The 26,314-nt window shown below is 29.8% G+C and overlaps 5 protein-coding genes across 6 annotated transcripts; 2 read left to right on the top strand and 3 right to left on the bottom strand.

The window, feature by feature from the left end:
* Positions 1–219: 219 nt before the first annotated feature.
* Positions 220–8,158, bottom strand: LOC134830882 (gamma-aminobutyric acid type B receptor subunit 2). Its single transcript, XM_063844493.1, has 15 exons — positions 8,054–8,158; positions 7,588–7,734; positions 6,789–7,398; positions 6,573–6,716; positions 6,242–6,517; positions 6,044–6,109; positions 5,797–5,982; positions 5,494–5,733; positions 3,967–4,268; positions 3,625–3,760; positions 2,407–2,679; positions 2,026–2,344; positions 1,730–1,959; positions 1,147–1,432; positions 220–882 (listed from the first exon to the last, which is right to left on the bottom strand). The coding sequence occupies exons 2-15, from the start codon at positions 7,671–7,673 to the stop codon at positions 233–235; spliced, it is 3,804 nt and encodes a 1,267-aa protein (XP_063700563.1). The 5' UTR covers positions 7,674–7,734; positions 8,054–8,158; the 3' UTR covers positions 220–232.
* A 4,077-nt stretch (positions 8,159–12,235) lies between these two features.
* On the bottom strand, positions 12,236–14,397 carry LOC134832128 (voltage-dependent anion-selective channel-like). Its single transcript, XM_063846031.1, has 5 exons — positions 14,286–14,397; positions 13,309–13,638; positions 13,016–13,243; positions 12,746–12,954; positions 12,236–12,685 (listed from the first exon to the last, which is right to left on the bottom strand). The coding sequence occupies exons 2-5, from the start codon at positions 13,626–13,628 to the stop codon at positions 12,594–12,596; spliced, it is 849 nt and encodes a 282-aa protein (XP_063702101.1). The 5' UTR covers positions 13,629–13,638; positions 14,286–14,397; the 3' UTR covers positions 12,236–12,593.
* Positions 14,398–14,413: 16 nt separating this feature from the next.
* On the top strand, positions 14,414–22,652 carry LOC134832127 (bone morphogenetic protein receptor type-1B). 2 transcript variants are annotated; one of them, XM_063846029.1, is made up of 3 exons: positions 14,414–14,543; positions 20,475–20,653; positions 20,723–22,650. In XM_063846029.1, the coding sequence occupies exons 1-3, from the start codon at positions 14,465–14,467 to the stop codon at positions 22,013–22,015; spliced, it is 1,551 nt and encodes a 516-aa protein (XP_063702099.1). In that variant the 5' UTR covers positions 14,414–14,464; the 3' UTR covers positions 22,016–22,650. The 2 variants fall into 2 exon arrangements, with proteins under 2 accessions (XP_063702099.1, XP_063702100.1); XM_063846030.1 differs by lacking the exon at positions 14,414–14,543 and adding an exon at positions 18,846–19,251 and having other exon boundaries at positions 20,723–22,652.
* A 233-nt stretch (positions 22,653–22,885) lies between these two features.
* LOC134829860 (integrator complex subunit 9) lies at positions 22,886–25,104 on the top strand. Its single transcript, XM_063843146.1, has 2 exons — positions 22,886–23,150; positions 23,215–25,104. The coding sequence occupies exons 1-2, from the start codon at positions 23,048–23,050 to the stop codon at positions 25,059–25,061; spliced, it is 1,950 nt and encodes a 649-aa protein (XP_063699216.1). The 5' UTR covers positions 22,886–23,047; the 3' UTR covers positions 25,062–25,104.
* LOC134829863 (ubiquitin-conjugating enzyme E2-22 kDa) lies at positions 25,099–26,208 on the bottom strand. The gene is made up of 4 exons (XM_063843150.1): positions 26,140–26,208; positions 25,896–26,069; positions 25,677–25,826; positions 25,099–25,597 (listed from the first exon to the last, which is right to left on the bottom strand). The coding sequence occupies exons 2-4, from the start codon at positions 26,056–26,058 to the stop codon at positions 25,305–25,307; spliced, it is 606 nt and encodes a 201-aa protein (XP_063699220.1). The 5' UTR covers positions 26,059–26,069; positions 26,140–26,208; the 3' UTR covers positions 25,099–25,304.
* Between the last annotated feature and the right edge of the window lie 106 nt (positions 26,209–26,314).

The raw sequence follows: 26,314 nt of genomic DNA, 5'->3' as shown, positions 1-26,314 counted from the left end.
AATAGTAGGTCGACATTTTTATATTAAATATAGTGAAGGTACCAGCTTTAGATTGTTTCATGGTTTCAATAAAGTTATTTATGATTTTTCTAAAGTATGTGTATTATTTTAACAATAGTATTACTAATTTTCTTTATTAAGCAATTTTCCAAATATCTACATGGGATAAAAATATGTAAAACTTTAGGTACTTAACTATTGCTTCTCTTATTTTTTTGTTTGTCACAAGTATTCATTTATCTAAAATGGTTGGTGAAGTTGGTAAAACTCTGCGTATTTGTGTATTTTTCCTCACAAAAGAGTTTGTAGTACACGTTGAATCATCCATTGATTTCCATCTTGCCTTGAATGGAGGTCTTGATCGCCTTTCGTTGTTTGTACTTGCATCTAAAGCTGTATTACTTTTTTTTTCTTTAGAAATTCGTTGCTCTCCAAGAGATGATAAGCTGCTGGTAGGCATTATTTTATGCGGATAACGAGGAGAGCCTTTGATACGCTCTGGAACTTTGGATTCCAATTGAAAAATAGAGGACCGTCTATTTGGTGGCAGAAGAAAATTTACTTTAGACTCTGAAGTATTTAATTCTGTTTTCAAACATGAGAAATCACGAGTTTTTATTACAGTCACCGAAGACATCCTGCGAGTTTCGACAAATTCTGGCTCTGTTATCTCAATAGATGTGCCGCTTTTTGCAAATGACGGTCTCCGAAGTACTTTTGGGTCCACAACAGGTAGGTTTAGTGTGCTACAAGAAGTTGAATGAGCCGCGGGCACTAATCCAGTTAATAAATTCATATGAGATTTAAAAGCCGCGGTAATGCCTTGCCCATTTACAGATGCAAGAGACGTTTTACGACTTGGAACTCGTGAACCAAAAATACCTTAGTTTGTCAACGTTGAACAAAGATAAATAAATTATGTGTATGTTAATAAATATTGGAAAAATAATATTTTATGCAGTTGTCAGCTTTATCGCATTTTAATATAGCCTGTTTACGAGATTCAACGTGAAGACTTGCGAAGAAACCATTTATTTAAAAATTTCTTTCTATTTTTCCTCCCTTTTTTGTTTTTGAAAATAGTCTTCCATGCTCTTGAAAATTTACATGCCATACAAATAATAATTTTTTTTCACTTTTTCTCACCTTTTAATTTATCTAAGATACTTTTATTTTCCATACACCTTTGATGCTTTAAACCTAAGTTTATCAAATCAAATGATGGCAAACGACAAGTTTCCTCATCCATTCGAGGTTCTGAATTAAATGTAACGGAACGTCTCATTGGCACCGACATGTGCTCAGCGGAAGGCCAACTGGCGCGTGGAACAGAGGGAAGAACAGACAGTAGTAGAAGGGGTAAACCACTTGTAAGTGTTCCGTACTCCGGTTTTTCCAAATCAATGTGCTCGGAAACTTTACAAACTTCCATCTTTTATTTATGCATGAAAAAATAAATTTTAAGTATGTATTTAATTTATTCAAAAAAAAAAAAAAAAAAAAAAATGCAGTTGCCATTGATTTTTATTTATTCGTCCGTCGGTCTATATATTGTTTCAGTATAAAATTGAATTTTAACTTCGAATTTGTGAAAATTCAAGCTGTACAATCCTAATCTTCCTTAATCACAGAGTCGGTCCTAATTTTTAACCTGTCTTCCCAATGAATTATCCATCCCCAATTGAGATACGGTTAGGTAAGTAGCTTAGGTTCAAGAATGAATAGTTACCTTTGAAGTTTGTATTGTTATTGTAGAAGATGATGTTGACGAGATGTGTGGCTCTAAAATCAATCTCTCTAACTTTTGGATTTCTGCATCTAAAGCTGCTATCTCTCTTTTATAGACTCGGTTTTGTACTTCCACTCTATAATAAACTTCCCTGTTATCATCCATGACAAATCGTCTTGTATTACATTCAATTTTCAAACCCATGCTATGTACCACTAGATCACGGTTGTCTTTTAATTACATCAGAAAAGATAAATTTCATAAAATATTCATGTGGCATACACGTATAAATTTACCTTTTCGCCAAATATCTCGAATTTTTGGTAAAAACAGTAAGCATAGTGTTGCCGTCGTACTAATTAATATAAAAACGGATATAATAATAAATGATAATGTAACTCGTTCTGCGAGTAAATTTGCCAGTACTACAACACTTGCGCTGGTGATCACGACACTGTATACACTTATTCCAATGTATTGCGAGTCATTAAGAGCTGATATTTTCACATGACGAGTCTCCCACGCCATGTAAACTCCCACAACCAGTAACAATCCTTTATAAATGTACAAAATTCCAAGCCACTTTGAAGTGTGTTGTGATTGACACACCTCTACCTGGATAATAGATATGAATAAACACAATAAAGACAAAAAAAAAAATGTTTATTTTTTTATACCTGTGGCTGATATACAACGCTACGATCTTCTGTGCTGATTTCTAAATTCAAATTGCTTAAGTATCGTTCCATGGGATCTTTTAGAATCCAGAGGAGAACCACAAATCCATCAATAAGCAATAAAATACAAATAAGTAGTATAAGTTTGGAGTCTTGCAAAATTCGATCTTTACAGAGGCCTCCACCACACAAAATTCTGTGAACACGATATGTCTTGGCAAACATGGATCCAAAAGCCAAAGAGAAACCAGATGATAGCAATGAAACACGAGCCTTGAATAAAATAAGACAAAATTTGTAAATTTAAAATTAAACGACATGTAAGTGTAATAGGTTTTATTTAAATAGGTCAGAACAGTTATTCAAAATGCTTTCAACGAGGATGCATAGCCGCGGTCTGAAAATCTATTGTGATTGTTTTCTCTTGCCTACTTAGTTTTTTTAAGGAGTAATAAGGTGTAACATATCTAATCCGCTTCTTTAGTCTAGCGATAGAGCGTCAGCTTTGCAACTAGATGGTCAGTGGTTCGATTTCACGAGCGGACAAAGCAACAGCACTATACAATGTTGTTTCACCTTGTCGGTTGTATGTGCACGAAATAAAGTAAACAACAAACTGCATGAAACATCAGCTATGAAATGTTTCTATAATTCTGTCACCTAAAAATACCGTCAAGAGTTCCATGCAACGCGCACCCCGTATGATGCCGATATGAGGTTAGTGAGGAGAGAGAGATAAGAATTGTCGATAAAGAAGTGCGCCGTGTAGAAGTCATTACGTGCTGGCAGAAGAATATCCCGTGAGCCAGGTAAAGAGCTACAAACCAACACCCGTGTATGTGACATCCCACCAATAGCTCTATAGCCTACGATAGGTGGTGGCCGGTAGAGACAAAACAACAAAAAATCAAATAGATGTATATCAACAGTTTATAATAAATAATTACAAATTAAGAATTATGAATTGTAATATTAGCTAACTTCAGTCTATACAGACAAATTATCAGAAGAAAAAAGCTTGGTAGAAGAAGATTTGAATGATTTAATAAAAATATTTTTAAAACAAATTTTAGAAAGGAAACAGAATGAAGTAGTTTAGATGGAAAATACTCTCTTATCGTTTCAAATTATTTTCAAGGGATTTATTCTTCCTATTTTGGAAGATCTTTGAATATTTGAAACTTTTGTTACTCATATGAAAATAAATAAATTTCTTACTATGCAAACAGCAGGAAAAAGCCAGTAAGCTGGTAGTGTACTGTGATCTAATCCAAGAAATATAACTGACATATAGACCAAAATACAACCTAAAGCAGTAATATTGCTTAATTTCGGGCTTGAAATCTTGATAGCTCTGAAAAGATAGTTTAAAAAATAAAATTTCTTATTTATTTTGCAATTTTAATTAATAGATATTTTAAATTGTGTGGGCATGAATTTTGTATCTATTCAGAGTTTTTTTTGTAGAAAAATATTTTCGATAAAACTTTTTTGAAACACTAAATGAAAACCAGTGTGACAATGTCCACATAACTTAAATTTTACTTGATATGTTATTACTTTATCTTCCTGAAATATAAGTTGAATGAAAGAAATAGTGCTGACAATAACACTCCTATACAAGAAAAAGCAGTAATTGTGTAAAATGCTACAGGTGAAATGGTTACTATACGAAATTTAAGTATTCTTTTTGCAATCGGTGTTTGTCCTTTGTACCACTTAATTGATGAGCAGTTGATACATGCAAAATCCAAGTACTGAGTCTCTGGGTAATATAATGATATTTGAACAACTTTACTTGATTGTATTTGATAGAGTGCTGTGTTTCCAATACGATCAGCTCCATCAAATGACACAGGACCCTAAATAAATTTTGACTAGAATCGTCAATGCCATAATTATTATTTTTTTACCGCATTTCGAAGAAAAAATGCGGTATCAAACTCGACTTGTCGTGTGTGTGTCAGTGTGTGTGTGTGTTCCGGTGTGCCCCAAATTTTTTTTTGTTCCTAATAGTTCTTATAAGTGTTTAATAGTTCCCATTAGTTCCCAACAGTGCAAAATAGTTCCCTTTAGTTCCCAACAGTGCAAAATAGTTCCCTTAGTTCCCAACAGTGCAAAATATTTCCCTTTAGTTCCCACTCGAACACTCGAAATGCGGTATAGTAGGTCGTTCTTTAGACGACTACTTTTTCTATTTTTTTTTTATTTAGCTTATTTTAGAATGTAATAAATTACCTAATAGGGCATAATTATTTAATATCTGAGTAAAAAAAAAATCGATTTGGCTGAAATTTCGTATGTGGATAAGCCTTGTCATCCTGAACAAATCCCAATCGATCATTTTTGGTTCTGACTTATCATTCACCCGTGGGAGGCTTTTTCACGCATTTCTCGATTTTTTGCGCGTCAAATTTTCAAGTGTGCGTATCTTTTTAACTATTAGTCCGATTTTAACGATTGAATAGTCGTTGGAAGCGTTTTTAAAAGAAGCGTCTTGTGTAGGCTTCTAAAATTTATTCGCTTATAGCATCAAAACTAGAAGCGCTACGCATATTTGGCGAAGCTCATTTTAAAATGAATGTACTTTCATGGAAAAACAATGGTAACTTTTTGAATTACGCAGGCTCAAAGTTAGTTTTTGACCAATAACTTTATTATTTCAAATCAAAAATTATTTTTTCTTTCAACAAACAAAAGACGCTTCCAACGACTGTTCAATTATTAAAATCGGACTTATAGTAAAAAAGATATGCACATTTAAAAATTTAATGCGTAAAAAATCGTCAAATGCGCGAAAACCCCGAAAAAGCCTCCCAATGATGAGTCAGAACCGAAAATGACCGATTGGGATTCAGGATGACTAGGCTTATCCACATACGAAATTTCAGCCAAATCGAATTTTTTACTCAGATATTAAATAATTATGCTCAATACAGGTATGCATAAATAATACAAAAAATATTTTCAGTAAGAAAAACAAAATTGTGACATTTTTGAGATAAATAATGTCATAGTTAAGTAATAAGATTCAAATAAGAATGAATATATATGTATATATATTAGGTACATAAAGAAAAAGCTTACAGAAACCCCCAGAAACTTAAGCTGACTAAACTGATAAAGAAACTCCATTGCCATGTCATATCGAGTGTAGTCAAAACTGTCTAATTTGAATTGTTCTAAGTTACGGTTTCGCCAAAATGCTTCAGCTTTACGTAAAGCTAATGAAATAGCCCAAACAGCGTCATACGTCTGAGCCGCGTATCTTGAAATATGTTTTGAAACATTCAGCCCTTGTAGTTCTTGTTGAAACATTGTATTGCTCTTTGTAAATTACATAAAATTGATTTATTTGGTCTTTTTTCAAATTATGTTCACAAAACTTACCAGACCGCTATATGACAGTTTTTGACCTACTATGCTATTGTGACTGGATACGATGATCATATTTTCAACCACATTCTGCAATTGTTTGACTGTACATTCGTCCGTACTTTGGAACCACCATGATGATCCTAAATCTTCTTGTACCATCCATGCATAATCTGAACCATACATACTCAGTTTATATGCCTTGAAATTGAATAACAAGCATTGAATAACGCAAGTACTTCGTATTTGTAAATTTTATTACTTCACAAAAAATTATTGGAGCTAGTTTTTGGGAAAAACTTCCTATTATGATCCTCGTATCTAAGTCCTAGAACGTTTTTAAAACATATTAATAATAAATATTTTAACAGTTTTTACATTTTAAGATTTCAAACAAATAGTATTTCGACATGAAATAGTCAAAAATTGTTTAACATTCAAAAAAAAAATACAAGGATACCTTCAGCAATCGAATTTGTTCTTTGAAATCAGTTTCAGCAAAAGTAATTGTTGCTGTGCACGAAATGTTGGCCCTTTCCAATTCTGTGACCAGATCATTTATGGCCAATGAATAAACTTCTTCGTTTTGTGAAAAGGTCGTAACAGTGTCCCAATTAAACTTTCTTATAAAAGCAATACGAGCACGATTATGTGAAGAATCAGGGGTAGATGTACGATAAAATAAAGGAAATTGTCCACGATCACTAAGAGCAGGTGACGTAGAGCCAAATGATACCTTAAATGAAAAGACTTAATTACAACCTAATTCAGTTAACACAGGTTAATTTTACCTGTAGAACATTCCAATAAGGTACAATTTTTGCTAAGGTTTCTGTTACTTCAGAACATGCCGAACCCAAGAGCATCACAATTCGAGTATTGTGCCGGGTATAAAGTGCATGAAAAAAACGATCAATTCCAACTCCAGGATCACACTAAAATAATATGTAGTAAAATTGTGTGAAAAGTAAGATTTTAAAGTGAAAGCAAGATTTTAATATCGATACCTTCGTATCATTTATCAGCAACTCTAGTTGGTATCCAGGTAATATATTTTTAGCATTGATATGTTTTACGGCCAACTTAGCAGCTTGCATTTCACTTAGACCATCGTCACGTTTACCGTTTTGAGTCGTCAGCTCAAATAATCCTAGCAATGAAATTGTTCCCCTTCTTCTAAATCGGTCTAGATTGGTTTTTGTATAATTATATATCATTTTACTAGATGATTCAAAAACGCTGTTAACACGTGATCGATGAGAATTGTCCGGAAATATTTTTTTTACATATTTATATTTTGCTTGTACATACAAAATATTTGTGTCATAGCTTGTGTTGGAATTGATATTAGAAGTAGATTGTCTAAAATTGTTTGATTGGCTATGTTTATCAATTAAGTTACCACTTAGAGGATTTGTATTTGAAACATTTTTAATGCTTGCCATATTTCCCAGAATCTTTAATTCTTCTTGACCGTTTCTTTGAAATAGTATATTTTGATTGAAGTAATCACTCTCATTTTGATAGTTGTTGTAATGAAATGGTGCCTTCTCTTTTATCATTCTTTCGTTTTTTGTATTGTTTTCCGTTTGATTATATTCCTCTTTAATGGTAATACTGTTATTTAAAAAATATTTAGAATTCTATATATAAAAATAGTTATATCTATGATATAAATGATAAAAATTTTCCAAAATTTCCAAAGTAATATAATTATTTTATAAACCAAGAAACTTTTCAATTCATAATATTATGAATTATTTAGTCAAATATTAATAAATAAAATTAATTTTTGTTTTTTTTTACCTTTTAATATTATGATGATCATCAGTATTGCTTGTGTTATTAGTTCCTAAATTGGTTCGATTTATCACAGCTAACTTTAAATTCATTGCAGTCACAGGGTGGTCTAGTTTTTGATTATGTATTCTAAATGATTGTGTTTCACAACAACTAAACCAATACAAATAAAACATGGTGAAAAAAATTTTGAAAAGTATATGATTTATTTTTTGTCTTCGTGATTGATATCTTTTATGAAATTTTGTTGCAAAATAGCACATTTTTCAAATTCAATACAAAACTTGTTATTTTCTTGATATCACTCTTCAAATTATGTTGTTTGAAATGTGTTGAAAATGTTTTTCTAGTAAAATAAAAATATTTCTTTTTAATACAATTCGAAGTATGTTAATTTTATATGTACAAACATAACATTTCTTATTTTTCATAAAATAACAAGATTTTTTTTCTAAATCAGCATTGTTGTTACCTAATTTTAAACTTTTAATAAGTATTTTATTGCTTTGGATAACAATTGACACATATTAACCATGTAAATCACCTAAAGTAACGGCCACAAAAGGAAATACTCTTGTTGTATATATGTCTGTAAAACAATAAAAATCATCAACTCCAAATAGTCCAAGGTCTTTCAATTATGTTTTAAGAACTTTTTATCTTCCTCTTTTTTCACATTCTTTTTTGCTTTTATCATATTTTACAGTATAAGCATAATTTGTATGCACTTTGAAAAAATATCTACTTTTTTATTTTTTGTTTGTTTACTTTAAAATTCAACGAAAAAGATTAATTTGTAAATATTTTTTGTTCAACCTGCAATATTATAATTAATCACACAAAATTTGTTCGTTTGTAAAATTATTACTTATTTTATTTTAAATAACATTTAAAATCCGAAGTATACATATAAATTTTAAATAATTTTTTTATAATTTATTGTAATATTACAATAAATACATAATCTCTTTAAAATAATAAATATATCCAAAATAAACTAAACACTGTGATGTCTCAATTATAACTGAAAAATGATATGATTCCAACGCAGCTCAGATGCAAATTTATCGCAATTTGAAAGTACATATGCCGGTAAAAAGTACGAAGGTAAAAGAGAAATAGGGCAGAACAATATTCAAAATAGTTTTTCAAAATAATAATTTTTTTCATATAAAAAAGTATTTACTTGAAAATACATCAAAATATTTAATTAAAATTTGTTTATTTTTTTTTTTTATTTTATTAATATTTGAAGAGAGAAGTAATTAATTATTAATTTTGATTATTGTAACGGCCTTTGGAAAGAACATGATAGAAATTACTATGACCTGTTTTATTTGAAAACAATTTTACAAGATTAAAATGGCATTTCAAATGTACAGTACATTTAGAATTTTAGGTGGTTTTTAACAAAATTTATTAGTATTTATTTGAAAACTGATTAAAATATTTCATTAATATTTAAAATTTTATTATCATTTGTTTTTAAAGGCCAAAGTACATAATTAATTTAGATTATTGTAACGGCATTTGAAAAAAAAGTGCAAGTCCGTTTTTATTATTATAAATCCTTTATATTCAGTCATGAAGGGTTTGTAACTCATTTTGTACACGTCTCACGCCTTTTCCTTAAGAGATAGAAGATCCATTTCTTCTGCAGGTCATACTTGTTTTGCTCAACTTAGGTCCAATTTGTAAAATGGAGGCATGATTTCAATGCACAAAAAAATTCCCATATAAGAGTTCTTAACCCTTGGCGGTCACTACAATGTATTTTTTGTGGGTCATGTTTTAGCTTTGGAAATTCCGTGATTGAAAAAAGGTTTATAAAATCAATTGAACAACACTAAAAAGAATATTTAAACAAAAATATATGTATTTAAAAATATATACAAAAATAAAAAATAACAAAAAAGCGAATTAAAAAGGAATAAAACAAGAGCCTTGTGTTAACAAAGTTCATAAAAGTGCCAAGTAAATAAAGTTGCTATTTTTTTTATTTTTGACGAATATAAATGATCTATTTTTGAAGTTGATAACTTCTTTTATTATCAGTTTTTTGTATATATTTTTTTCATATTTATTTACAAATTATTCAATAAAACATTTTGAAGTTGTATTCCTCTAGGAATCAGAAAGAAATATAAATAAATACTTGAAAGTACTATATATTTATTAAACATTTTCGCAGCAAAATAAAAAAAAAAACAATATACCTAAGTAAACTTATAGGCATCTGATCTGTTGTTTTTGTTTGTTTTGATGATTAGAAGAGGTACAAAAAAGTTTTAATCACTGTTAGCATTCAGGGACATGACACAACAGTAATAATTTAAAGAAAAAAACGAAAATTACAGAAAATATTTACTTTATACATTCATATTTTATGTATTTTTGACAGACATTTTATTCAAAACTTTTAAAACTTATTTTTATATTTTTTGAGATTATCTTTGATGATTTGCTTTTAAATTAAATTGCATTCTTAGCATAAATACAATACTTCAATGTATATTTTCTTTAATTATCAAAAATATTTAAAATTACAAACGTTTTAGAAAATTAATTAAGTTTTATAAAATTAATAATTAATTATGACAATAGTCTTATCAATAACTTTACTACAATTTATAACTGAGAAAACTAATATAACCACGACAATATATTGGTAAACAAAAAGTCTGCGATTAATTTGTGGGGATTTTGATCATAGAACACGATAAACTAACTTTTAGAGACAAAAAAAAAAATTGTGGCAAAAAAGAAAATTCTTAAATAAAGTTGTAGTTAAGATGACAATCCTAATCAGATTACGATATCAATATTTTAATCAAAATATAAATAATTATCATTTGTAGACGAATCTAAATATAAAAAAAGGAAAAAAAGTAAATTTAAGTTTATGCTTAAAAAATATTTTAAAAAAAATGAAATGAGTATAACGGAAGTGCATATGAGAAAATGTAAGGAAGTCATTACTCGTAGCTAAGGGGAGATAAGTATGAAAAGAGACAAACATTTAATATTTTTCCCCACTATAAGATCCACGATATGAAAAAATATTTTGTTTGGGGCAACTTTTCAACAATTTGTTTTTGTTTAATTTGTTTACCAGTGATACATATGTACATATAAAAAATTATAGCACCTAAAAGATTGACATAAAGTTTAAAGTTATAAACTAAATAGAGGTAGCAGTATATATTGGTATATAGAGGATAGTAATACAACAAAAAAATAAAGTAATGAATGACAAATAAATAGTGGTAATAATCATTATCGAGCTTTGCGACTTGTACACATCTAACTAAAAGCAATGAAATACTAGTACTTAGCGAACACTGGTAAAGCTTACTTCGTTTTTACTTATTAGTTTATACTCACGCAAGTGGTATGCTTTTAATCGAAAATAATTTTTTGGTCAATTTTATATTATTACTTATTCTAATTAATATAAATAAACACTTTGTAAATATTGTTAAGTAGTTTTATAGTGCATTGAGCCTGACTGTAGAGTAACTTATTAATTGTTTTCAATTTATAACAAATCTAAATTTTTATTACAATTACATGTATGTATTATATTTGATTATATTGATGATTTTAATTCCAACGAATTATTAAAAAGAAAAGATCAACAAGAGTTTCTGTTAAGAGTGACAGCTTTCGACATACTTTATTAAAGTTTTACATTTAATTAATATGTTTAAAGTTGAAAACAATTTAAAAGTTCAATAGTGCTAAAATAGTTAAGGTTAATATAAGTTCAATAAAATCTGATGAACGTTTTTTGGAGCAATCTGTTAATACGTTTTATTTACTCAGAGGAAAAAACGAATAAGCTTCATGGTTTTAATATGTACCAAAAAACTCACCAATGCAAATAAAGTTATCAATTGGGTTGATAATTGAGCATGCATATACTTCTTTTTTACTTAGTGTTGAGAAGAAATACAATTGATTCGAATTATAGCGAATTAAATTATTGATTTTTATAGCAAAATGGGAGAAAACTCAGTAGAATCTAAATTTGTCTTCTTGTCTTGTATATCTTGTGTCCAATATTATCAAAATGAAACTAAATAACAAAAGTGAAATTATTTCACCGGTCAGTATTGTCTCGTCCTTGAATCTAGTTCATTTTAGAGCAATAGGTACTACTTATGATGAAATATTGTCAGCAATGAAATATAATCAAAGTATATAATTCCTTTTATATATTCAATATCCAATAACTTAAAGGCTCTTCTCTTTTTAAAAATTCATCTAAAATACACGACTGGTTTGGTATGTTTATTGAAAATATAAGTAACCGATCAACACAGTTTACATCTGAAAATACTTCTTGAAAGAATGATATGTTAAATAAATAGGTATGTCTGAAGAGCTTAAAAGAGTTCGTCATACGAATTTGGCCAACCCTTATTTGTTTGCTAATGACGTTTTACATAAAATTAAATTTATAATGAACAAGGAAGTGAAGCAGGTTTAGCTACAGCTGTTACCATAAATCGGTCTGTACCTCTAGTTATATTCAGAGTAGAAGTGCCATTTTTAATAGTTGTCGGACATGATAGTTTTAAGCTTTCTTTATTTTATGGGAGCGTTTTTGAACCTTCTAATTAAGTTTTCTATGAAATAAAAACTACCTGAATTTAATTTTCACTAAATCGTCACTTTAATTTATTTTTCATTTTTATGTAGTTCCATCTAGTTGAATAAACTTTTTTCTTAATAAGGTAAGCAAATACAGTAAATTTGTCTTCAATGAATGTTATTTTAATTAAAACGAAAAAAAAAAATACGAGCTTGTTTTCAAAATATTCCGTGAGCAAAACTAAATTAAATGAAAATTCAAGATTATTTAAATAACTGACGTTTCGCAAATTGTTTTAAAATTGTAACTTTCAACGGTAATCGTATATTAGCTTTAATTAGGTTCAAATATGTTTGCTTTGCTCGCACGTATGCAATCTTTTATGCAGTGCTTATGTTATTGTAACTGACGATTTCTAAGCTTCGAGTTCAAGTGCAACACCAATTTTATGGCCTCCAGCATTGAAATTTTTGCCATCAATTAACGTTGACAATGTTAGAGTGATACCTAAAAAGCATATTTGTGTAAATCATTTTTGTTTAACGTACAAATGTATGCAAAATTTACCATCGCGCAATTTTTGTTGATAACCTAAACCAATTTGAGATGAATTATTGACCTTAGCACGGACACATGCGTCACGATCTAATGCATATTTGGCTCCGATTCCGAATTTAGTGGCATTGGTACCAGATGCCCAAGACAACTCAACACCAGTTTCTAAACGATCAGAGCAGCGTTGGTAGATCAAACCACCGAACTCGCGACCGTCGTTTCTTTTTAAAAATAGTCATATTAAAAAACAAAATATCAATATGTACAAAAGGCATAACTTACACGTTTGTATGAAGGACAAAGTCCTTAGTTGTGTAACCAAGGGCAAAGTTGTTAACAGTAACTTTTGACTTTTGGGTATCAAAAGCGGTTTTATAACCAGCCAACCAACCTTGATATGCAGCTACACCAGACAAATTTATTAAAGGTCCGGCCAAATCAATGTTAACATCAGCATCAACACGCACGACGTCATGAGAGTAAGTGGTCTTAACTTTGCCGGTTTTGTTTCTATGAAGAAAAAAAAACAGGAGTCATTTTTCACATACTTAAACATTCGTAAATATTTTATTCACCCTGTTTGTGGTGCAAATGAACCATCAAATGCCAACTTTAAACCTTTAATGAGTTGATCCTCGACTGCAACTTCAGATGTTAACGTGTTGTCTGTGTTCCATTTTTCAGAGAATGTCACTCCATGTTCTTTAAACTTGTATTTAGTCTCGAGAGAACCGAAAACTTTGCCGGAATCTTGGTTGGAATGACCAGATGTATTAAATTCAACGCCAGAGGCTGTCTTAGTTTTACAATCAAGTTTCCACAAGCCAAAATGATAACCTTTTCCAAAGATGTCGCGTGCTTGTTTTCCAAGGTCTGAATATGCTGGAGGTGCCATTTTATTTACTCTATTATGACGAGATTTTTAAATAATATAATGTGATTCAATTCAAAAATTTAAAAATAATATTCTATTGTAATACATTTTAAACTCGTAATACTAAGAATACAAGTATGAGGAAATTTAGTCAAAGTGCCGGTTTGGAATTTAATTTTTCAACTATGTATATTGACATGAAATATTTTAAATACAGATACTTTTTGGAGCTAAATTAAAATCTAGAAAGAAAGCTATTTTTTTAGAAATTATTTATCTTAAATATATTTGCATTTAAACATTATTGGTATAGTCTTGAAATCAAATATTTCCACAAAATTTTCATTTAAAGTCGGTTATGTAACCAAGCCATGTAATATAAAGATGATTTTCTCATGGATGAGTTGTCAAAAAAAATTTCTATTTAAACTTGCATAAATATGGTGTAAAAAATATCTCAATATTATTTTCCTTAGTACATAGTCAATGCGATAAAGCATATCGATTTCGTATTTTCAGACATTAGTCGCCATTGCAAAGATTCAATAAAAAAAACTCCCGAGCACCACCTCCCGCATCGCTCAAGATATTCTAACAAAGCAAACTTTATTTGAAAGAATCCCCGAAAGTTTCTTTTTTTCATTAAGCTTTACTTTCCTAATGTTAGCTTTAACTTACTTTGGATAATATTGATTGATAGTTTTATTGGAAATTTTGAGAATTTTCACAGAGCACACTTTATCACTAAAGTTTGAACACTGACAATGAATACTGGGCAAAGCAGTACGTGCACAATGCCTTCTAGGTTTTGTAATTACATCGTGGTTCAAATGTGACTTGGTCAAAAAATTATTAATATGGCTTTCGATAATAAAGTAATTTTATTTTTGTTGTGCATTTGTATAGTTTTTGTCAGGATTTTAGCAATTAAAAACGGTAAGTACATGCATAAAATTATTGATTATACGTGAATATGTCTAAATATGTTAAGGAACTGTTACATTCGAACCAAAATACATCAAACGTTTTCCCAGAGTATTTCATCTTCAAAACTCATATTATAAAAAGATGTTTTTCTATTTGTGTTCTTGCTCCTTTCGATTTTTCAATTCCATTGGAGATTACAATTTTTGCTTTGCAGAAGAAATTTGAAGTAGTAGACAATAAATTTCTGTGGAAGACTTATTTGTTCGAACATGGACATTATTTATAAAACCATAAATACATATCAGCAAACTAAAGAAAAAAAAATAAACATAGGGTTTCGCTGAAGATGACGCAACTATAATTAAAAGTGCAATAAATAGTGAGCAAACAAATAACTAAGCTTGTGTTCAATAGACATTGTTCATATTTTTCATATTCAGTCCCAAAGATATTTCCCAGAAAGTAAACAAAAAAAATATTTTTAAATACTTATTTGGGTAAAAGATAATAACCTTCTTTGATTTAAATTGCGTCTGCCAGCAACCTGACATATTTTATTTGAAAGAACGCTTTATATGATAAATATCCTAACTGATTTTGAATGAAATCAAACCAAAACTTGACTTTTCGACCCCTGTTTCATCTGTCAAAAATCCTAAGAGACCAAAGTTTTCAGTTCTTGGGCTATTCATCGTGAATTTTTGGTTAATAGAAGTTTTGAATTTTTTTTTTTTGACTTTTGAGAAACAATTTTAGAAAACAAAATTAGAAAAATGCAACGCCTATAATTGCCAGTTCAGGTCGTAAAGAGTGACTTACAATTTGCTTTAATTCAAATATATGTCTGAATATATGTATATCCAATTAAGCCTGAAATACTCTAGATTTTTTGTGAATTCTTTTATTATAAGTATATTTAAGATCTTACCACTTAGGTACTTGAGTGAAAAAAACATAGAATCTTTAAAGTACAGTAATTTTATGGAAAATATTTTCAGCGCAGAATATCCATTTTGAGCTTCTAATTTCAGTACAAATTTACATAAAAAGGTCTTTTTGTCCAACTTACGTTTTGGAACAGTGCACCGGCTTTATTTTTTAGTTTTACTTGAGCTAAAAATCAAAAAATATATAAGGAGAAAATGGTTATCAAGAATATTACGCAAAACAAAAAAAGACAGATACAGAAAGAATAAGCTTTCAATACAATTTTCGCAGATATCCAACTCTCATTCGTGTAAATATTAAAAATTTATTAAAACAGCTTAAAAAAAATTAGGTTAAAATTCAGCAAACAACTAGCTTAATTAAATTTTTAAAAGTCAATTTTGCAATTGTTAAATCATATATCGTCAATTCCTCTTAATTTTATTGTAGCACAGAAAATTTTCATATTTACATGTACATATATACAATTAATAAACATACAGTACATGTATTATACAAAAAAAGGATGAAGAATCTTTTTAACACTCTGAGCATTCGTTTATTACAATATTTATTCCTACAACACACTGAATTTATTTTATAATATAAAATTAAGAATTGAATACAATATACATTCTTGATTTTTTTCTGTAATTCTTTGGTATAAATGTTCATGGAGATCATCATACATTATCACAGTTAGCATTCTTGGAAACAAAAAAGATCGTTTGCCTCGATACCTTGCATGTATATATGAAGAGACTTGTAAGGCATATAATGTTCCTTTTAATAAGAAAATAACAACATAAGGGAATAAGCTTAATGCAGTATTTCACGTTTAATGTATACAGCAAAATTTATTCTTGCTTGATTTGTTCTTCTCTTTCTTTTCTTCTTGTTTCGTATTGTGCTGATTCGTTTTTGAGACGAGATCTCTTTGGTGTTAGCTAATTCATTCCCAGGTTATTGTAATCATTAGAAAAATTTCAGTACATAACATGATAGTTAATTTATCAAAATACATACCAAAAATTATGTTAAAATACATTTTTGCCTAGATATTTGCATAATATTAATATTTCACATTAAATTGTGTATAATGTATATTGATGCTGCTTCTATTATCGAGCCCAACATATAAGATCGTTAATGCCAATAAACGTATTTTACACAACATGATACAGAAAAGAATGGAGAGACAAAGAAAAATAAAAAAAATACAAAACAAGAAGTATTTCTAAAGACGCTCTGAAATATTTGTAGCATCGATACAGAATGTATTGTATTTGAACATAATCTGACACCTTAAAGCGTCCGTTTAAGCACCTGCGGTACGTACAGGTAATGGAATGATCTTTTGTATAAGAAAAAAAATGGTGTGAAGAAATAAAAAAAAACTTATTTAAATTTTTTATACTAAATATATTATTATTTTTATTCAACTCTCATCCATTCAACGCTCAAAAAGAACGACTTAGTAGAAGCTAAATTCTATCGTGTTATACACTTTTCCTGAAAAAATTTTTTTATAATAGATAATTTGTCATGTACTTTATAAAAATCCAATTTCTGATGGTAGGAATTTATAAAAAATAAACTTTATGCATTTTGTAATAATAAAATGATTCTTATTCTATATATCTTGGTCATAGAGATCGAATTTGTTCATTTTCGTTTGGAGAAGATTTTAGAGTCGATAGAACGTTTCGAAGTGCATAGAAATTCCGAGAAAATTAAGTAAGTGTCTCAGAGTTCCCACATTTAAACCAAAACTTAATGCCGATGAAATACATATGAAAATTTAATTTATTTTTACTAAAGTACGAATAATATGCATACATACTTCAAGAGAGGATTTTTGATTTGAAAATCAAAAATAACATTCGACGGTTACGTAGACCGAAATCTACAGAAAATTCTAATCTTAAAAAATCTTTTTCTTTTTTAGCATTTTTATTTTATTTATTTATTTTGCCCTACAAAATGTGTTCCTGAGAGGTAATCTTGAAAACTATACGTCTCAGAGCATATGTCTTATGAAAAAAATTGTTAGTTATGACGTGCCGCATGTTGTTCACGAAAAAAAATTTGAAGAACTCTAAAAAAAAATTAACTCAGAGCCTCTTATTACCATTTTTATAATGATTTTGCGAAAAAAATATAAAAATTTGGGCAAATTTTTTATAACATAATTATCTTTTCACCAAAGCATTTAAAGTAATGTCATCTTAATTATTTATCTTAAATCAAAAACTTCATTTCAATGGGTGCATTCAAGATCACTCATCGCGTCCATCATGATTTTTTTTCTATAATATGTTTTCCATCATAAATGTGTTTTTTGATGAATATTTTTGACTTTTATGATTTATTTTAACGATTTTTGATGTTTTTTAATAAATTGAACAATCCATTTTATAAGACTTGAACGCGTTCGATGAAAAAAATTTTGGAAAAAATCATTGATGTCCATCGATGGGCATTCTTGAATGCACCCAATAATTTTTGCCCAAATTTTTATATTTTTTGGTGAACTATTTTTCCGTTCTCCTCGGGGCTGACTTGTTTCATACTTTATTTTTTCGTTTTCCTCAAAACATACTTGTTTCATACTTTACAGTTTTTTTTATATATATATATATATTTTTTTTTTGAAAAATATAAAAATGATTTTAGAAGTTGAAAACTTCAAAAATGTTTTTTTTTTTAATCAAGTTTTCAAATCACAGCGCTTATGCATCGTAATAAAATCAAGTTGCAGCTTTAGCATAAATTAAAAACTAATTCATTTTTGAAATTATATTTTGTAAACAGAAACGCAAAATAAAAGATATAAGAAAATACAATTTGAAAAAAACCTAAAAATTGTAGATCAATTAGGAACAACCTTATTTTTTTGTTAAACAATCATATAATAAGAAAAGCCTGTTCAAAGAGAATAAGTTTGAGTCCCACACAAACAAACATTCAATACCTATTTGTGTGAAGTGGTATTCGTGAATGAACACAAAGAACCCACTAACACTCAGAGATTCAAAATCTTTCTCAGTGCTGTTGGTGTCGTGAAAGTGTTAATACATCGGTTTTTAACGCTTATTTAATCTTGTTTGCATCGTCTTCTGAAATATTTTATATGCAGTTATAGTTTTTAAAATGAATTAAATTTATTTAAATTTAAAACTTATTTTATCATAAAAATAAAAAAAAAACGTATTCTTATAAATATTAAATATAGAATCATGATTTGAACAGAAGTTTAACACATGTGTTTTCTAAATTTGTCTGATGTGTTATTTATTTGAATACAAAGAAAAATACATATATATACACATGCATATTTGAAGAGACATAAAAATGAATATTTTTCAGTATAAAACATGAAAATAAATAATTATAAATATTAATACCTACACACACAAATATATACATTAACATGCCATAATAGGTGTTATTTATAGAAATAAAATATTTTGAATGCATATTGTAGTCAGTGTAAATTAAATCTTGTAAAAAACAGAACAATTGGATACTATTATACATAAAAAAATTAAACAGCTTTTTGCTAACCAATGAAAGTGGTCGATCGAATCCTAATTAAAATGAAGAGGAGGAAAATAACAAAAAAACAATTCTAATAATTAAGGAACAAAGATTTGCTACAAAACCAGGGCTCTTTCTTTTATATACAATTGTGAATAGACAATACTAATATTAGTAAAATAAAATATTGAAAAGGAGAACCCAGACATGGCGCCGAGATCAAGACAGAAGAAAGAGAAACAGACACATGGTAAATAATATAATGATTTTAGTAGAGCATTTATGATAAAACATCGTACCATTCTTGTTCATTTAGAATGTATTTATTTAAATCATACAAAATAAATTTGATTACGCATTAAAGTTTTATAATTTAATTTAACTGTTTTATGGTTTTTAAAAACTGTCCATTTGTTCTTCATATGTAATATTTACATTAAGTATATTTATAAGTAATGCTCGCTATAACTCAAAACATGTTTCAAGAATATATGTGTTCTTTCTTAAGTTTGTCAAAATTACCTAATTTTGAGAAGGTTTAAAAGCAGAAAATTTCAAGAGAACATGGCTCAAACATGGCTCAATAAACTCATTGCATAGAAGGGGCAGAAATACATTTTTCTGAGAATTCTAATTTTCAATTAAATTATACAAAAGAATGAAGTTAATTTACTTTTTTACGTTTTTTTTAATTTACGTGACCAAATGAAATTTGTATACCTATACCTATATTTTTTAGATTTTGTTGAATTTCTCTCTGGTTTTGAGTTCAAATTTGAAAATACTATAAAATAAAATTAAACAATTAAATTTTAAGAAAATAACGTTTGGGCAGTGATGGATTTACCGGTAGGTTGATGAGGCTGCAGCCTTAGGCCCCGAGATTTTTTTAGAACAAAATTCTTAAAAATATGCCTCAAAACTGTTAAAAAAGGTATTATAACCCCCATGACAAAAAAATATGAGAAAATCCGCCACTGTGTTTGGCATCCAAAGTTACAAACAAAAGATTAAACTATATTTATTTTTTATTTCCCCCTCTTCTGATTAAAATCCACTATAAAAAAATGAAAATATAAAATTTGTTCGTCTATCATAATTAATGATAATAAATAATACATATAGGTTTCATGTTAATTCCTCGAAGTAGTCTTCATCGTTTTGTAGGTTAGCTTTTGATTGGCAAAATAGTGAATGCGTCTTGATGAGTAAGGGAACAAGTGATGATATCTATTAATAGAATTGGCAATCAAACTTTTTTACCTTTGAAAATAAATTTTTAAGGTACGCAAAAAAGACACATAGTTAATTTTAAATTAATATAATATTTTTTTATATTGTAATCAGAAGATGTTCTTATAAATTAAGGTTTAAAATCGAAGTACCTGTTGCGTAACCTCAAAACTTTCTATAATACATTAGTTTTTCTAGCAGAAACTTGTAATACATCTTTTTTCATCATTTCTATTTTAGCACTTTTGTGTTATTGTGAAAATGCGTGCCCGGACGGCTCTCCAAATGGAACGTGTAAAACACAAATCGGTGGATCGTGCTTCAGTTCAGTGCAGCAAGATGAAGATGAAGATGGCGAGCTATATGAATTACGATTTTATGGATGTATGTCTCCATCAAGTGACGGAGGATTTTGGCAGGTAAATTGGCTTAGAAAATGTGTTTATAAAAACCCGAATACTCATTCTGTTTTTTTATTTAATTTTCAGTGTCAAACATCACCTCATCTACATGGAATCAATGTAAAATGCTGTGATGATACAGATTATTGTAATCGAGATGATGAGTTAGAGCTAATTCCACGAACAACAGAACCTCCAGCTCAAACTGCAGCAGAATCAGTGCCTAACATTCACATGATAGCACTAGTCGTGTCCTTATTTGTGTGTGCAACGGTGTTCTTAGTGATGATAACAATAGTTTACGTGACATTCAAAAAACGTGAACGTAGACGTCGACAAACTAGGTTAATGGATTCGATAGGTATCATTCAAACCTCTCCTTTGTCTGAATTGATGGAACAAAGTTCAGGTTCGGGGTCTGGTCTTCCATTACTTGTGCAACGGACGATTGCCAAACAAATTCAAATGGAAAGATCGATAGGAAAAGGAAGATATGGCGAAGTCTGGCTAGCAAAATGGCGCGATGAAAAAGTTGCTGTGAAAATTTTCTTCACTACCGAAGAAGCATCATGGTTCCGGGAAACTGAAATTTACCAGACAGTCTTAATGCGTCATGAAAATATTTTAGGATTCATAGCTGCAGACATAAAAGGGACAGGATCATGGACACAGATGTTACTCATAACAGACTACCATGAATTAGGAAGTTTGCATGATTATCTGCAAAAACGTGTTCTAAACCCTTCAATGCTTAAAAAATTGGCCTTGTCCTTGGCATCCGGCTTGGCACATTTACATACTGAAATTTTTGGAACTCCCGGAAAACCAGCTATTGCTCATAGAGATATCAAGAGTAAAAATATTCTCGTAAAACGCAATGGACAATGTTGCATAGCGGACTTTGGGTTAGCCGTAAAATACTCAAGCGAATCTGATGAAATACAAATTGCTCCTAATACTCGTGTAGGTACACGTCGATACATGGCGCCTGAAGTACTAGATGAAACTATCGATTCAAAATCTTTTGAAAGTTTTAAAATGGCAGACATGTACTCGGTGGCTTTAGTATTTTGGGAAATGAGTCGTAGGTGCATAACAACTTTACGTGGCACTAAAAGTACTACATGTGAAGATTATGCCTTACCCTATCACGATGTTGTTCCATCAGACCCAAGTTTCGATGATATGTATGCCGTGGTTTGTGCAAAGGCTTTTCGACCTCCTATACCAGCACGATGGAATGATGAGGATATACTCGTCATTTTATCTAAAATCATGCAAGAGTGCTGGCATTCAAATCCTGCAGTCCGGTTAACGTCACTTAGAGTGAAGAAAACGCTATTCAAATTAGAGATTGAAGGTACTGAAAAGATTGTGTAGTAACGGTGAATAAAACTGTATATACGTTTATCATCGTGCAAAATGCTTCCACAAATGTACAAAAATACAAAGTTGTAGATGATGCTGCAAATGTATAAACTTGAACATTTTTCAACAAAATTATTATAAAATGTAAACTTAATCCACCTTTTATTCAATAACACATGCATCTTTTCGGTTAACATTATTTTAAAAAAATAGGTATAAATATAATTATATATTATCTGATTGATATTTGCCATAATTGAATTTATGAATATGTGTAGCCTTAAATTAAAAAAAAACCTAGGCCTTTCAAACAGTTTAAATGTTATACATTTGAACTAAATAACTCAGAAGCCTTTTAAAAAGAACAGTTTATATTTTTAATAACTTTGCCATAATGACTTGTATAGAAACTAATATTATTTTCACAATCACGTAACATTAAAAATTTGTATAAATTAGTTTTTAAGGACAAATTTGTAATGTTAAACATAGAATAAGGATTATTAAAAAATTGGAAAATAAAGTAAGATAACAACAGTTCAATTGAAAAAAAACATTAGGTATTGAAATACTTTGTAAGTTAATGTAAGTCAGAAGTCGTTAAAATAAATAAATAATAAAAATTAATTGAAGTTGATGGTTTTAATTTTAAAAGTTATTTTAAACCCCTAACCGATTTAAAAACAGCTTTATATTGAAATGCATTGAAGCTTGAAATTACTTGAAATAAAACTTAGGAAGAAAGAATAAAAAATTTAAAAGGTTTTTTTTTCAATAAATATTTCAACTTTCAATACATTTTATTTTCATAATTATAAAAATATTAACAAAATCTAAAAAATAGTTTATTTATGTAAATATTTAAATAAATATGTTATAACATTTTATGCAGTAACGATTGAATGTTCATATCCTCTTTTGTGAACACCTCTTTCAACTGACCCAGAGTAAAATCACATACAGCTCAGTAATTTACGAATCCGCAACATTACATTTTTTAATTTGAAAAAATAAATATTTAGTTAAAATCAAATAAGTTAAAGCATGAAGTTGTATTGTCTTAGTTCCGATCCGGCCAAGCCATGTTATATATTAAGCTACAAAGAGCTGTTGATTATGCTGGATTGTGGTTTAACCATTAGTACCGGTAAACTTTCGATTCAAATAAATACTATAAACATTAATTATTAACACAATTTTGTTTTTTGTAGTTCTTAATTTTCTTCCATTGTCTTTGGTTCAGAGCTCTAAATTTGCCTCGTTGCCGAATTGGCTCCCAAGAGACTCTCACGATCAAGCAGATGGCGAACTTAAAGAGTGTTGCGGTAAGGTCTTTATTGATTCAGCGCCGGAGTTTCTCAGCCCAATGGAAAACATTGTAGACTTTTCTGAAGTTGATATTATTTTAATATCTAATTATTTGAATATGCTTGCGTTACCATACATAACCGAAGGAACCAACTTTAAGGGAGTAGTTTATGCCACAGAGCCCACTTTGCAAATTGGACGATTCTTTTTAGAGGAGTTGGTAGAATACATTGAGGCATCGCCTAAAGCCAATACAGCTTACAAATGGAAAGGAATTTTGCAGAATCTACCATCTCCTCTGTGTGATGCACACAAACCCAAAAATTGGAAGCATATGTTTAATATGGATGCTGTTAACAAGAGTTTATCACGAGTCCATTTGGCAGGTTATGACGAAAAAATTGATATTTACGGGGCACTACAAGTTACAGCAATTAGTTCCGGCTATTGTCTCGGATCGTCTAATTGGATTATATGCTCAGGACATGAAAAAATATCTTACATATCTGGTTCCAGTACGCTCACTACACATCCACGCCCGATCAACCAAACGGCCTTAAAATATTCAGATGTTGCTATAATGACTGGATTGACACAAGCTCCTCATGTTAATCCCGATGGTATGTTAGGTGAGCTTTGCATGAACGTGGCTGTAACACTTCGCAGTGGAGGCAGCGTACTAATACCATGCTATCCATCGGGAGTAGTTTACGATTTGTTTGAATGCCTCTCAACAAACTTGGACAATGCTGGTTTGTCACAAATACCAATGTTTTTCATATCACCGGTAGCAGATTCGTCTCTTGCATACTCCAACATACTTGCAGAGTGGCTAAGTTCGGTGAAGCAAAACAAGGTTTATATACCGGACGAGCCTTTTCCACATGCGAGTTTGGTGAAAAATTCTCGATTAAAACACTTTCAGCATATTTACTCAGATGGCTTTAGTTCAGAGTTTCGCCAGCCTTGCATTGTATTTTGTGGACATCCTAGTCTTCGTTTCGGAGACATTGTTCATTTCATAGAATTATGGGGCTCAAATCCTTTACACACAATCATTTTTACTGAGCCAGATTTTCCTTACATACAGGCTTTAGCTCCATTTCAACCTCTTGCAATGAAGGCAGTTTATTGTCCCATCGATACTTCTTTGAATTTTCAGCAGGCAAACAAACTCATTAAGGAACTCAAACCAGGAGTATTAATAATTCCGGAAAGCTACACAGTACCGCCACCAATGATGCCACAGAAACTTGAACTAACTATTGATCAATGTACTGATCGCCAAGTCATTACTTTTAATCGGGAGCGTGTAATAAAGCTTCCGCTCAAAAATATAAATGTGAAAGTAAATTTGAGTAACGATATAGCAAAAACATTACAACCTCGAGAAATTCAACCAGGCATAAACGCAGTACCACTTACAGGTCTTCTAGAAGTAAAAGATAATAAATATTCAATAAAAGCACTAAATGCAAAAGAAATGCAACCTCTTAAACAATCTAGTGGAACAAGAGCCAAAATCGAATTGGGCTCAATTGACGTTGATCTATTGCTGAAAAAGTTGAAACAAGAAGGTCTCTTGTTGAATTGTGAGCAAAAGCGACCGGGATCGTATATAATAACAATAGGATCAGAAGATACAACAATCAATATAGACGAACATTCAACGCATTTAATATGCAAGGGAAAACCTACAATGAGATTAAAACTAAGAGATTTGTTATTACAATGCATACAATCATTATAACCTAAGATTATCTCTTAAATAAATTAAAAAATTTTCATAAGTATTGACCATTTTTTCAATTTGCGTTTTATTGATTCAACCTTCTCGAAAAAAACAACAGGAACCTTTTGAATGAAAAACAAAGTCATTAGAAACACATGCAGATTACCCCGATTTGACAATTTTAAAAATATGTTCCTGTGAATCTTTAACAAAAAATTTTTAGAGGAATAATTTTTTATAACAAGTAGATAACATTCAAAACTAACTAAATAATTGTTCTGTAGCCCTTTCCAAGTTCCAGTTATTGCGCGAAAGAGCTGCTCTTGCTTCATAGTCTCCAATACCCATATCCTTAAGTCGTTGAACCTTTCGATCGAACTCTTCTAGTTTGTGTGGACCACCCGCATATACATTAGTCCAATGTTTTGCTGTTGACTCAAACATTTGATAGTTTTCTTTGTACTGTGTTGCTACGACTGCATCTTGTGGATCATCGGGCTCTGCGGCAGCCAATAAGGCTTGAAGGGACAGCAAAACTGTTCGCAAAGTCATCGCTGAGTTTTAGTGAATAAAATATTGTAATATTTATTTAAATAAGATCGATCATTTGATGCAATAAGATATATAATTTACCTGCTGCCCAATTATCTTTTAAAATGTCTAAACAAATCGCGCCAGTAACAGACGAAATATTTGGATGCCAAAGTTTTGTGATAAATTTGACTTTAGGAGGATTGAAGGGATACGTTTCGGGAACCTTGATTTCCAACTTGAATATTCCACCTATGAATAAAAAAAGTATTTTTTATTTATTTAACAGTAAGCTGAAGAAAGTTTCAAAGCTTTTCTTACCTTCGTACGGCGTATCAGGTGGACCTGCAATCTCTCCTCTTAACTCAGTAAAATTATCGTTTATTATGTCTAATTTTATTGAGCATTGTGTTATTTCCTCACTTTTGAGAACCTCCTTGAATTCGCGTTTTATGCGCTGAATGCTCATGTTGTTTGTGGCCATTGTTTATATTTCTGAAAGAATTGAAACAAAATCTCAGTTTCAAATGAATTAATTTATTTACAAATCCAGAGAATCTTATACCTAATCCTTGAATTTCTCCTTCCAGCTTTACACACAACTTAGGGCAACCTGATCTCTAAAATAAACTCGGGGACATGAAAAATTTATTATGGTTTTTATTATTTATGGTTTACCATGAACACCAAAAAGTTGAAAATTATATGACATAGATTATAATGAAGAATCTAATTTAACA

Source organism: Culicoides brevitarsis, chromosome 2 (genome assembly GCF_036172545.1).
Source record: "Culicoides brevitarsis isolate CSIRO-B50_1 chromosome 2, AGI_CSIRO_Cbre_v1, whole genome shotgun sequence".
NCBI lineage: Eukaryota > Metazoa > Arthropoda > Insecta > Diptera > Ceratopogonidae > Culicoides > Culicoides brevitarsis.
Note: the sequence above shows the minus strand (reverse complement) of the source record. Positions and strands in the feature narration are given on the sequence as shown.

Bases quoted from the DNA above. Each gene is read 5' to 3' on its own strand.
- LOC134832128 (XM_063846031.1), bottom strand. From the start codon at position 13,628: ATGGCACCTCCAGCATATTCAGACCTTGGAAAACAAGCACGCGACATC. The intron at 13,244-13,308 runs GTGAATAAAATA...TTTTCTTCATAG, and splicing joins TCATTTGCACCACAAACAGG to AAACAAAACCGGCAAAGTTA. The intron at 12,955-13,015 runs GTAAGTTATGCC...ATTTTTAAAAAG, and splicing joins TTTGTCCTTCATACAAACGT to AAACGACGGTCGCGAGTTCG.
- LOC134832127 (XM_063846029.1), top strand. From the start codon at position 14,465: ATGGCTTTCGATAATAAAGTAATTTTATTTTTGTTGTGCATTTGTATA. The intron at 14,544-20,474 runs GTAAGTACATGC...TTTCTATTTTAG, and splicing joins GATTTTAGCAATTAAAAACG to CACTTTTGTGTTATTGTGAA. The intron at 20,654-20,722 runs GTAAATTGGCTT...TTTAATTTTCAG, and splicing joins GTGACGGAGGATTTTGGCAG to TGTCAAACATCACCTCATCT.
- LOC134829860 (XM_063843146.1), top strand. From the start codon at position 23,048: ATGAAGTTGTATTGTCTTAGTTCCGATCCGGCCAAGCCATGTTATATA. The intron at 23,151-23,214 runs GTAAACTTTCGA...TGTTTTTTGTAG, and splicing joins TGGTTTAACCATTAGTACCG to TTCTTAATTTTCTTCCATTG.
- LOC134830882 (XM_063844493.1), bottom strand. From the start codon at position 7,673: ATGAATTTAAAGTTAGCTGTGATAAATCGAACCAATTTAGGAACTAAT. The intron at 3,761-3,966 runs GTAATAACATAT...CTATCTTTTCAG, and splicing joins TTATATTTCAGGAAGATAAA to AGCTATCAAGATTTCAAGCC. The intron at 2,680-3,624 runs GTAAGAAATTTA...ATTTTATTCAAG, and splicing joins TTTTTCCTGCTGTTTGCATA to GCTCGTGTTTCATTGCTATC.
- LOC134829863 (XM_063843150.1), bottom strand. From the start codon at position 26,058: ATGGCCACAAACAACATGAGCATTCAGCGCATAAAACGCGAATTCAAG. The intron at 25,827-25,895 runs GTAAGAAAAGCT...TTTTATTCATAG, and splicing joins ACCTGATACGCCGTACGAAG to GTGGAATATTCAAGTTGGAA. The intron at 25,598-25,676 runs GTAAATTATATA...ACTAAAACTCAG, and splicing joins AAAAGATAATTGGGCAGCAG to CGATGACTTTGCGAACAGTT.